At 40.8% G+C, this 12,110-nt stretch overlaps 1 protein-coding gene across 1 annotated transcript; it reads right to left on the bottom strand.

The window, feature by feature from the left end:
* Positions 1-807: 807 nt before the first annotated feature.
* LOC120715992 (P2Y purinoceptor 1-like) lies at positions 808-3,446 on the bottom strand. Its single transcript, XM_040003331.1, has one exon. The coding sequence runs from the start codon at positions 3,360-3,362 to the stop codon at positions 2,313-2,315; it is 1,050 nt and encodes a 349-aa protein (XP_039859265.1). The 5' UTR covers positions 3,363-3,446; the 3' UTR covers positions 808-2,312.
* Positions 3,447-12,110: the final 8,664 nt, after the last annotated feature.

Genomic DNA, 12,110 nt, shown 5'->3' on the forward strand with positions numbered 1-12,110 from the left:
TCCTACCAAACACTCAACTAGTCATCGTTTTCTCTTTTTTTCTTTTGAAACAAACAATATCCAGTCAGCCTCTGACCTCGAATCCACCCTCTTTATTTCAGTTTGGCTTGGTCCAGGTGCACTTGCTCCTAGCTGATGCCGAACAGTAAGACGTTAGGATGGCTCAGTTAAAAGTGAAGTCTGTATTTAAAGAAAGAAAAGAGACAGGGGGAAATGAAACAAATAAAGTCCACAGACACTGTTTGACTTAATTAGCTAATATATTTAATTTCTAACAAAAAAAAAATAACGTCTTTGAGTTATTTTAGCCAACACGTAATTGGTGCAGGCATACCCATGTACTAAATCACTTATCTGCTACCTGCTGCGAGGCCAAACAGATCAAACCTCTGGCTCAGGCTGTTGTATCCTCACACCCACACTCCTGACACTGAACCAGCCCCACTGATATGTGAAGAATGAGGTAAGTTATTTTAAGTAAAAAAAACACAAAACATGTCTAATTGCAGGATGCCATTTGGGACTTTTTTCCCCATGCACTATTAATGTTTTAATTTGATTAATTTAATTAATAATCCATTATTATAACATCACATAAAGCGCATTTTTGGACAAGTGTGCATTGCTCTGCATATGTTTTGCACACTGCCTGTGACTGCTGCAAAATCACATTTAAACTTATTTTGTTTGGCTATACTTTGTTTAATTATTACCCAAAGGATTATTTAAGTTATGTTTTCCAATACCTAATATTATAAAAAAAAATACTTTCACCATTTTATAGATAAGAATTTAAATAGTCTTCCATCCAAAAAGTTAACATATATTTGTATTTATATTTTATAGTTATGTTTTGTGTAAAGTACCAATCACTGTAAAATAAATAAACAATGAATAAATAAATATTTTTAATGTAATGTTATCAATAAAAATATTAAAATGTAAAAAATGACTTGCACACATCTCATCAGTCATGCATAAAATAAAAATATCTATTTAAACAGAATATTGATCCTTGTCTGCAAAGTGTTACAGCTTTAGGGCTGGCATGGTTTGCAATAGTAAAGTGGTCGGGCCAAAAGGGATTTTTTTCTCTTATCTGGGCCCCAAACCTTAAAACAGCCCTGCTAACTAGATTTAAAGATAAGACATGGACAATTAATTAAACATAGAAAAAGCACAGGAGAGGCTACGTTCAACTAACACACAAAGAATCCATTATTATATTTCTAAAACACCAGACTAGAATAGTCCTAGAATAATCCTAGAAACATAATAATAAATCAAAACTAGAACTCAAGAATAACAATGAAAAGTAAACTAAAAACTTGTAATACAATAACCTCACAATAATCACAATAACCAGGAAAGTCCCAAAAGGACCCAACAAAAACCAGACCATGTCACACTTTCTTTTATTGTAAAGATGATCAAAATCCTGATTTTAATAAAGCAACCATTTGGAAAAACAGAGGACTAGTGTTTAAAGTGCGTCTTTAAAAACGAAATAAAAATAATAATAATAATGCTATTGTGTCTGTAGAATTGGGGGGGGGGGGGGGGGGGTGTCTACAAGTTAGACTTTTGCAAATGTAATAACCAGACAGTTTCGCGTTTTTCAGTATAAAAATACTTGACTGTAGCCCATGTAGCCTATATTTGCCTGTATTCTTATTCCTGTGTAATGGTGGTTTCCCCATAGCAGAGATGGCAGTATATTCGTTATTAATTCTTCGCTGTGATTTTCAAATTTTGCAAAGCAACACAGTGGACCAGACTGAAACCCAGCAACTGTTATTCCCACGGTGCATGTTTGACACGCATACTTCAATGGAACCGCTGTTAAAATCCCTTTTATGGTTTGAGTCTGAGTCGGTTTCATGTTGAGGTGAAAAATACAACTCATGGTGAAGTATAACAAAGCTTCATCTAACAGGGCAGTGTAGCACATACCACAAATAAGTGTCAACAGCATACTTCCTGCTGCACTGTACAGAAGAAAGATTTGAGGCTTACTAAATACGCAGAAAATAAAAATATATAAGTTGTTACAATGCTTAACACTTAGAACAGTTCAAAAATAGAGGTATATGAGCTGGAGCTTCAGCTTTAAGTCTTTTCGATAACATCCAGGGAACCATCCGGACATTTGACTTTCTCTGTGCACTGACACCTCAGTGACCTACCCCTCGCCAGTCCTCCCTTAAGCACAATCATCAGTCGCAGTCACGTACTTTGTTCACGGATCTGTGGAGGTGCTGGCGGTGCCTGACATGTATAGACGAGCAACTCGCGTAAACTGATTCTGCGCCCTATCCACTCCTCTTGTCGAAACTGGTGCACATGTCTGCGGGTAAATCCACGTCCGCTTCTATGGGTTTGCGGTAAATAATTGCGCTTTTGAGTCCGGCAAGAGACATCTTGGTCCGATTACTGAAGTCTTGAAACTTAGTCAGGAAATCATCATTTCCTACTATATAAATCAGCGGGTTTATCGCGCTGTTTAGACAAGCCAGGAATCTGCCGACCTGGTGTGCAATGTAGATGTCGTCGAAGAGGTGGTGACAAAGCCCATCTTGTTTCAAAATCCTGGTAGTGAGATTTAAATTTCGAAATATATGGTAGGGAATGAAACAGACGGAGAAAAGTATGACCAGAATCACGACCAGTTTCAAACATCGCTGCTTCAGCAGTGGGTTGACATTGGCGTTCTTTGCCAGAACCACCACTATGTGTCCATAACAGCCCAAAATGATGACCAAAGGCAGGACAAACCCGGTGACCGTCCAGCTGATGCTGTATGGCAGGTAGTATCTGGTCAGGTTGGTTGAGGTGGTGTCAAAACACGAGTTTGTTTTTTTTTCATCATTCTTGTCAAAGAATATATCAGGAGTAATTTGAATAATGACCAAAACCCAGACCAGAGCGCTTATGGCCAGAGAGTGGCGACTGGTGATTTTCCCCATCACTTTCATCGGGTGCACAATGCCCAGGTACCTATAGATGCTTATGCAGGTAAGGAAGCCGATGCTGCCATAAAGGTTGAGGTTGAAGCAGAAGCGCGTCACCTTGCAGAAAGGCTGGCCAAACTGCCAGTCACTCTCACGCGCGTAATAGTAGACGAGGAACGGCAGGGTAAACAGATACAGCAGGTCCGCCACCCCGAGATTGAACATGAAGATGTTGATGTTTCCGTTTTTCTTCCAGCTCACACATACGCTTCTCAGTCCACAGATATTGGACACCGTCCCGACAATGAACACGGTGATAAAGACGGGCGGCAAAAAGCTGTGCGTAAAATTGAGATTGATTAGGTTGCCCTCACAAGGTCCTTTTGTGTTGTTTACAGACATCTCTCGCATTGATGTAAAACCTTTGTCATATAAAATCTCCTACAAAAACACAGCAGTCAGTGATCGGCTCGCTCAGAGCAATGACCTCCACTGAAAGCTAATCGTGGAAAAAAAAAAACCCACAAGTGAATATGCAATTTAAAAAAGTATCCGCCCACTTTTTTCCAGCTATGGTAGCACACTCATAATGACGTAAAGAATGGGAGGAAAAAGTAAAAATAAAAACAGACACGCACAAAGTACAAATTAAATTATGTATTGTTTTAAATCATTTGACATCACAGATGCAGTCAGCTCACTGCTGTGTAAAACGACACTAAAGGATACAGCTAGCTATCTCACCGTACCTTATAATATTTAAATGACTTCGATGGTATGTGGCCCAACCAACTGAAACACATAAAAAAAATGAAATGAAATAATATTTAACAAACTACAGAAACGTTTTCAAAGATCAAAGAATAGGGATTTATTAAAAGATTAATCAAAAAACTGTTCTGTTGTTCAGAATGTCACAACATAGACATTCTGCTTTATGACATTAATTTCCCCAGGCGTCTCTACTCTGTCCCAGTTCCCCTTTTTTGTATGTACAGTCACTATAATCCTTTGTCACACTGTCTGTGGAACCAGTCTGGTCATTCTATTCTGACCTCTGGTGCCAGCAAGCCACAAACTAGATAAGCAATCGTTAATCTACTTGATTTAATCAGGCTAAGATATAATATATGACACACCGGGTTCTTATAGGTTCTTATTTCAGTTCTATTTATATGTGCGTATTGAAGTAGACCAATGACACAATGAAAGTCTAAGTACTATACTAGTAATGCTGATTATTTGTCGCCACCTAGTGGCTTACCCCAACACATACATACATGGTTGTTCTCATAAACAGGTAACACTATGAAACGAGACAACATTCGAATTCACAGCAATTTAGAATACCTAAATAATCTAATAAGTATGTCTTGTGCTGTGGGAAGGCACAGTACATGAGATAACCCACATGGTACATGCATAATATGGAAATGCCACGCAGACCCCAGCTAGTTTGAGCTCAGGCCCTTCATGATCTGCACTGTTGCCTAAGTTTTGCCATGAACTGCTGAACCTTCTTGTTATTGTTACACACACACACACACACACACACACACACACACACACACACACACACACACACACACACACACACACACTGTATGGATAGATAGATGTATGTGTGTGAGTGACCTGTGACAGAAAGAGATTGCCTTCACATTACAGCCAAGAAGGTCTAAAAGGTCCTGATATCCAGCCTTATGTTAGTAAAAATGATCAGTGCTAAAACAGAGCTTCTCCCTGTTTCCTAATAACAAAGCACTGCTATTCTTAATCAAAGAAATCAAAATATAAGTTTGATCAATACATAAATGAGAAATGTAGTGTGAATAGTAAAAAATGACTGTTCTTATGTCTGGTCTTGTTGCAGTCTTTGTCTACCAGTAGACAGTAGTAGTATTCATGCCCATTTCTTTCTGTGCCCCGCTCTGCCATGTACCTGTTAAAAGTGTCTCAACTGCTCTAGAATCAATTAGTGGTGTGCCTTATAACCACTGCATCAGATGCTTTGCATTGTATTTGGTGATGTAAAGCTTGGATGCAACTGCCCAGCCAGTGAAACTCATTGCATGAAGCGCTCAATGAACTGTTCTTGAGCCAGTCTGTAGGCCACATGAACTTTGGAGGTCTGTAGTGATGTCGCTGACCCCGCTCTGTGAATTTACATCGCTTACTATTTTAATGACTGTTGCTGTCCTTCCCAGTTGTTTCCACTTTATTATAAAACTGCTAATAGTTGACTGCGAAATATTTAGTAATAAAGAAATTTCACAAGTGGACACAATTTCACAGCTGCACAGGTGGCATCCTGGCACTGAAAGTCACTGAGCCCCAGAGAGCTATCCACCTAGGCATGTAGAAGCATGCTTGATTTTATACACCTGTAGCCATGGAAATGATGAACTCCTGTATTCAGTGAGTTGGATGGCTGAGTGAATACTTTTGGCAATATAATGTATAAGATTCCAGTTCACAACAGTATACCATGGTCATGGAGATGTTGACTATTTTTTAGTGCACATGGACAACATGACATAATGCATATTTGTTTGTCTCTGCCCATTTAAAGATTATTGGTACACATGTAAGAAGAAACAGACAGCTGCTTTTCACATTCAATGTCCATTCTGGTTTTTCAGCCCATATGCAGTTTGTTTCTTAGTAAATGACGGCTACAAAACCTCAGATTCTGAAGATAAACATAATTACTGGGACCCTCTGGTGCACTGTGACAAAGTAGCTATGCTTGAACTCATTTATCACTTCTCCCTCTACCATATTGATAATTTATCCCTTGTTTGTTTGTTTTTTTACAGTTGACCATAATGCTGTAATTTAGACATTGCTGGTGTAACTTTGCTTTACATACTTTCCCGGGTTAGTTTGTGGTAGCATTGGTTACATCCATTACATCCATGCATATATTTCTAAAGCAAATACTATACTAACCATCAAGTCTTTTGAATTTTCTTCTGTTCACAGGTCAATTTCTAACAAATTATGTTTGCTTATGTTGCTTTGGTTATACTTACCATGTTTATCCTTTTGTTCAGGTCCTAGATCTAAAACAGGTGCGTGGGAGGGGCCGCCCCAGTACTTGTTTATATAGGGTCATGATGTCATTGGTGCCCAACTGGGTACAACCAACTAGAGGGTTTTTAATTTTGTATAGTATTATTTATTTTATTTTTAGTTGTATTGTATGCAGTGTTTTACTTTTCAGGCCATTTAGCTGGGTAAATTAGTTTGTCGACTGGATGCATAATCGTATTCCTGTTTTTTGATTAGAATTGTAGTGTTTGTTCCAACCTATTTTTCAATGGTAGAGACTAATGAGGTTCAGGTGTGTGTAAAGTCCTGTTGAAAGCAAGTGAGATTTTGCCTACCAGGTTTTAAAATGGTATAATAGAGATGCCGAAAATAAAAGTACACTTAAAAGAAACTGATGTTGATGCTGTCTACTTATCGCCTTCCTAGCCACTTGGTCTACACTACCTCACATGCACACAGATGCGGAAAGTACAGTTGTGGTCAGAAGTTTACGTACAGTCATCACAAATACCGTCATAATTTGGGGCTTTTAGTGATTTTTTTTGACTGTTTGGTTGTCCTTATCCTTGGGCTCACTCACCAATTTCTTCTTATCTGAGGGTGACAGTTTGGGTCTTGCAGACCTTGGCATATAGTGGTGACATATCCAAATATCTAAGCATTTATGTGCTTAGTTATAAAGCACATAAATGCTTTATAACAGATTCCAAGAACTGATGATCTTGGAATCTGTTTGGAAAGTGTTTGGACTGTCACATTCCAGCTGTGAAATGAGCACTGGTGTGCAACAGCTTGTCAATTTAAGATTCAGTTCAGGTTCAAAACAGAGTTCAGACAGAGGTCAGGCTCAAACTGCAGAAGACAGAGTGCCTTAGTAAGTGCCACATTTATAATGTGGCACACATCTTGTTGGTGCTGTCACTTGGTGTTCGCTTGCTTTGTGGTAGAGTATCACTTCCTGTTCCTGCTCAAACACAGTGGTGTTTCTGAGTAGTTTATCTGCTTAGCAATTTAATTAAAAACTTTTCCTTTTTCATAGTATAATCTAGTGATGGGCAGATGAAGCTTCATGAAGCACTGAAGCTTTTCATCCAGTTGGTTCACTCCAGCGCAAAGCATCTTGAAGCTTCATTTGCTCTAGCAGGACACCTACTGGACGTAAAAATATTAGTTAGCCTGTAAATATTATTTACAGGCTTTTGCACACAGCCTGTAAATGTCAACAACAAAAGGAGTGTGTAAAACATGTATATTGTAGTGATGGCAGTATATATTTATACTGTGTATATTTATACTGGCAGTATGGAAAATGATTATTTGGAAATGCTTAAAATGGAAACGATCATTTCCTGTGAGGTGAGGTGTGGTTGGGGTGTGGACAGTGGTTGTGCTTTTGTAACGTTGAGGTATGGACAGCTACACACTGAGCCTCAGTCCTGCCTGTTCACATTTTATTCTGTAAAAACTAAATTTTCACTGCTTTTATGACCTTTTTAGTGGGGAGAACATAGCTAGGATTTAATGATTTAACAAATCTTTTGAATCCTTTGTCCTCCACAATGCTAAATGGCTGGGAGTCCTCAATCACCATGCTGACCAGGTCTTCATCTATTTGAGATTGCTCTGCTGAGGAAAGACAATAAAGACAAAGCACAAGTATAAATATCACACACGTAACTTATTACAGTTGTATAATATTGTTATATCATTTAGTAACATTACTGCATGCTATATTATCATTGCATTTGATGGCTCACCTGGTCCTGCTCCACAATCGGTGTTCCCCTTATTCTCATGCAAAGCTCTGTAGTGCCTAAGCATGGATGAGGTGTTGTTGTTATATCCCAGCTCCCTGGCACATAGCAAACACTTCACCTTGTACAAAAGTAAAGCCGCTTAACATTAATTGTATTGCACCATCAGTCTTATGAAAATACATCTTCTGTAGAAATTTACATACCTTGTTGGGAGGAATAAGATCAAAATGTTCCCACACAGGGGAGGACATCCTCCTCTTCTTAGCTGGCTCCATTCTCTCCTGACTTTCTCTCCTGACTTTCTCTCCTCACTCTCATAAACCTCCAAACTCTCTCCAAACTCTCACTAACCACAACTCTCCATCAAACACCCACATCTTGAATGAAGTCCGAGGGGTGTATATCGCTGTCATAGCTTGCGGCAAAGTTCGAACCACTTCATGAACCAGTCACGTGGTACAGCCGGCAGCGAGGCTTCGGACGTCATCATTTTCAGCTCCTCCCATAAATGAAGCAAGCCTCGATACGCGCATCGCGGAAACGCCCCCTCCACCTGTCCCTCCTGCACTTTCTTGCTCATTGTGTCAGATGTTTAGTTACTCCTCGGCCTCCTTTAGCAGTAATGATATCTGTAACAAATGTAGCATATTTGCAGCTCTGGAGGCCAGGATTACTGAATTGGAGACTCGGCTTCGCACCCTTCATTCACCCATAGCTAGCCAGGCCCCTGTAGCTGGTGCAGCCGAAGATAGCGTAGGCCCCGCTAGCTGTTCCCCGGCAGACCCCAAGCAGCTGGGGAAAGAGGGCGGCTGGGTCACGGTGAGGAGGAAGCATAGTCCTAAACAGAAGCCCCAGGTACACCACCAACCCGTTCATGTGTCTAACCGTTTTTCCCCACTCGGCGACACACCCGCCGGGGGTCAAACTCTGGTAACTGGTGATTCTGTTCTCAGACATGTGAAGCTAGAGACACCGGCAACCATAGTCAATTGTCTTCCAGGGGCCAGAGCAGGCGACATTGAAGGAAATTTAAAACTGCTGGCTAAGGGTAAACGTAAATTCAGTAAGATCATAATTCACGTCAGCAGTAATGACACCCGGTTACGCCAATCGGAGGTCACTAAAATCAATATTGAATCGGTGTGCAACTTTGCCAAAACAATGGCGGACTCTGTAGTTTTCTCTGGTCCCCTCCCCAATCAGACCAGGAGTGACATGTTTAGCCGCATGTTCTCCTTAAACTGCTGGCTGTCTGAGTGGTGTCCCAGAAACGATGTGGGCTTCATAGATAATTGGCAAACCTTCTGGAGGAAACCTGGTCTTGTTAGGAGAGACGGCATCCATCCCACTTTGGATGGAGCAGCTCTCATTTCTAGAAATATGGACACATTTATTAAACCCCCCAAAATATGACTATCCAGAGTTGGGACCAGGAAGCAGAGTTGCAGTCTTAGGCTACGTCCACACTGCAGGTCTTGATGTTCAATTTTGATCAAATCCGATTTTTTTGTCTGCTTGTTCACACTACAAATAAAATGTGACAGCAAACGTGCTCCTGTGTGAACCCTCAAAGCAGCCCGCATGTGCAAAAGAAGACGTCACGCACAACGCGCTCTGTTCAGACCCAGACCAAACAGTATTGTTTGACTGATGGCCCTTAATATAAAGACTTGTTTCGGACTTTATGTTCCCCAATTTTGCTTTAAGTTATTTTGTTATTTACATATGGCCTAATGATCCTTATTGCTGTTTTAGAGAGGAGCGGTGCTTCAAAGGATATGCAGATTTCTGTCAGAATCTGCAGATTATACAATATAAATAAAATGTTCACGTTGTCTTCCCGACAGTTTCACTGACACCTACACGGGATGGACAGGAAGCATTCGCGATGTCTTCTCCGGCGCTGATAATTGGCGTCTGTCTTGTGTCAGTGACGTAAAAGACAGATTTAATGCGACATGACCATCAAACAGCAGTCGCTTTCTAAAACATCAGATATGTATCGGATTCAGCACCACATACCAGAGTGACCCAGGTCGGATTTGTGCCGTTCACACTGTCATACCATGATTGGATATGGGTCGCACAGGGTCAAAAAAGTCGGATTTGACGCGCTTTTGCATGCAGTGTGAACGTAGCCTTAGTCCAGAATACAGCAACTAGGCTGTTAACAAAAAATAATACAGAATTAATTTTGAAATTCTATTGACCGCCTTAAAAGCCCTGTATAAATGTTTGATCCCTTCCTGAATTTGTACGTTTTTCTCTCTTATCAAGAGATAAACAGTCTATAAGTTTTATGGTAGATGCATTTTAATGGAGACAAAATATTAACCAAAATCCTGAAGAAAAAAAAAGCATGTTCCATAAAATGTATTAATTGATAATTGATTGTCATTGAATGAAATCAGGATTTGATACCCAAGCAAAATATGGCTAGCAGCTGATGGAGAAACACTTGTGGGCAAGCGATATCACCTTTCTTAGTTGCGTACCAGATTTGTATACATCCCAGGAGGGATTTTGGCCAATTCCTTTTTACAGAAACACTCCAGATTCTTTAGGTTCCCTGGCTGCCACTTGATAACTTCAAACCTCAACTCCCTATAAAGATTTACTATTGGACTGAGGTCTGGACACAAGCTATGACCTTAATGTGCATCTTCTTTAGGCACTACTTTGTTGTTGTCAGTATGTTTTGGTTCATTGTCATTCTGTCCACTATCCATTGCATCCTGGCTGAGGGTGGGAGATTCTCATTCAAAATTTTACTGTACATGGCCCTGTCCATTGGTGCAGAAGACAGTGACGTTGTCTTCTGCCTTTAGCATAACAGCATAGTGTTTCCACTTTTGTGCTTGCCTGTGGGGATGGTGTTGTTTGGGTCATTGTCAGCATCTCTATTCCTCCAAACAAAGCATGTCCAGCACAGTTTTGGTTTCATCTTACCACAGAACTTCGGATAAATTTATTGCAAATTATTTTTTCTGGATTTTTGGTCTCTCACTTCATTAAACGTAAACTAAAATAACATTTAAAGACTGTTCATTTCTTTTTAAATTGGCAAACTTATGATTTTAGTTTTAGTTGGCACAGTGGTTAGCACTGTTGCCGCACAGCAAGAAGGTCCTGAGTTCAATTCCACCATCAGTCTTTCTGTGTGGAGTTGGCATGTTCTCCCCGTGTTTGCGTGGGTTCCCTCCGGGTACTCCGGCTTCCTCCTACCGTCCAAAGAGATGCAGTTAGTGGGGATAGGTTAATTGATTAATCCAAATTGCCCATAGGTGTGAATGTGAGCACAAATGGTTGTCTGTCTCTGTGTGTTGGCCCTGTGACAGACTGGCAACCTGTCCAGGGTGTACCCCGCCTCTTGCCCTATGACAGCTGGGATAGGCTCCAGCGCCCTCTGCGACCCTGTAAAGGATAAATGGATGGATGGATGATTTTAGTTTCCCCCAATTTCTCAGCACTTTCTTAAATACTCAATATGAGTATATTTGTCTTTTTCAAGACCTATTCTACCTACCCACCATTTCACGACTTACTGCTCTGGAAGACTTTTAGAATTCATATTAACTTTAAAATATACAGAAGACAGTTTATGGATGGACCATGGACGGAAGTAAATTGATACATTTTGAACGGGTTTTCAGCTTCAAGTTCTTGGGCACCCACATCTCTGAGAATTTGTCCTGGTCAACTAACACCTCCAGCCTGGTCAAGAAGGCTCATCAGCGCCTCTTTTTCTTGAGGACACTGAGGAAGAACCACCTGTCTGCTGACATACTGGGTAACTTCTACCGCTGTGCAATAGAAAGCATCCTGACCAACTGTGTCACGGTCTGGTATGGGAACTGGTGAAAACCGCCCAACGCATCACAGGGACTCCACTTCCTGCCATTGAGGATGTCCACAAGAAGAGATGTCTACACCGGGCACGCATCATTCTCAGGGACTCCTCTCATCCTGCCAGCTCCTCCCCTCCAGATGTCGCTACAGGACCCTTCAGAGTAAAACCAGCAGGTTTAGGAACAGCTTCTTCCCCACAGCTGTCATCGTACTGAACTCAGTCCCTTGCTGAACCTTCTCATCCACACTTACTTAACCCTCCTACACTCCTCCTGCCCCCTATCCCTCCCGATGACCAAGATCATGACTGTCATTCATTCTCAGCCTCCACCATATGCTCACACTGGATACTGCTATAGTTCAGGACACTGACATAGCATAGTCTCTGTTATAGAGCGTACACTGTTCAGTATTATAGTCTTTTCAGAGCGCTACACCTCTGCTACTGTTTAAGTAGTGAAAGCTATATTCATAGCACTCGGTACCACTGTATGCTATA

The sequence above is a fragment of the Simochromis diagramma genome, unplaced genomic scaffold (assembly GCF_900408965.1).
Source record: "Simochromis diagramma unplaced genomic scaffold, fSimDia1.1 OVJJ01000646.1, whole genome shotgun sequence".
NCBI lineage: Eukaryota > Metazoa > Chordata > Actinopteri > Cichliformes > Cichlidae > Simochromis > Simochromis diagramma.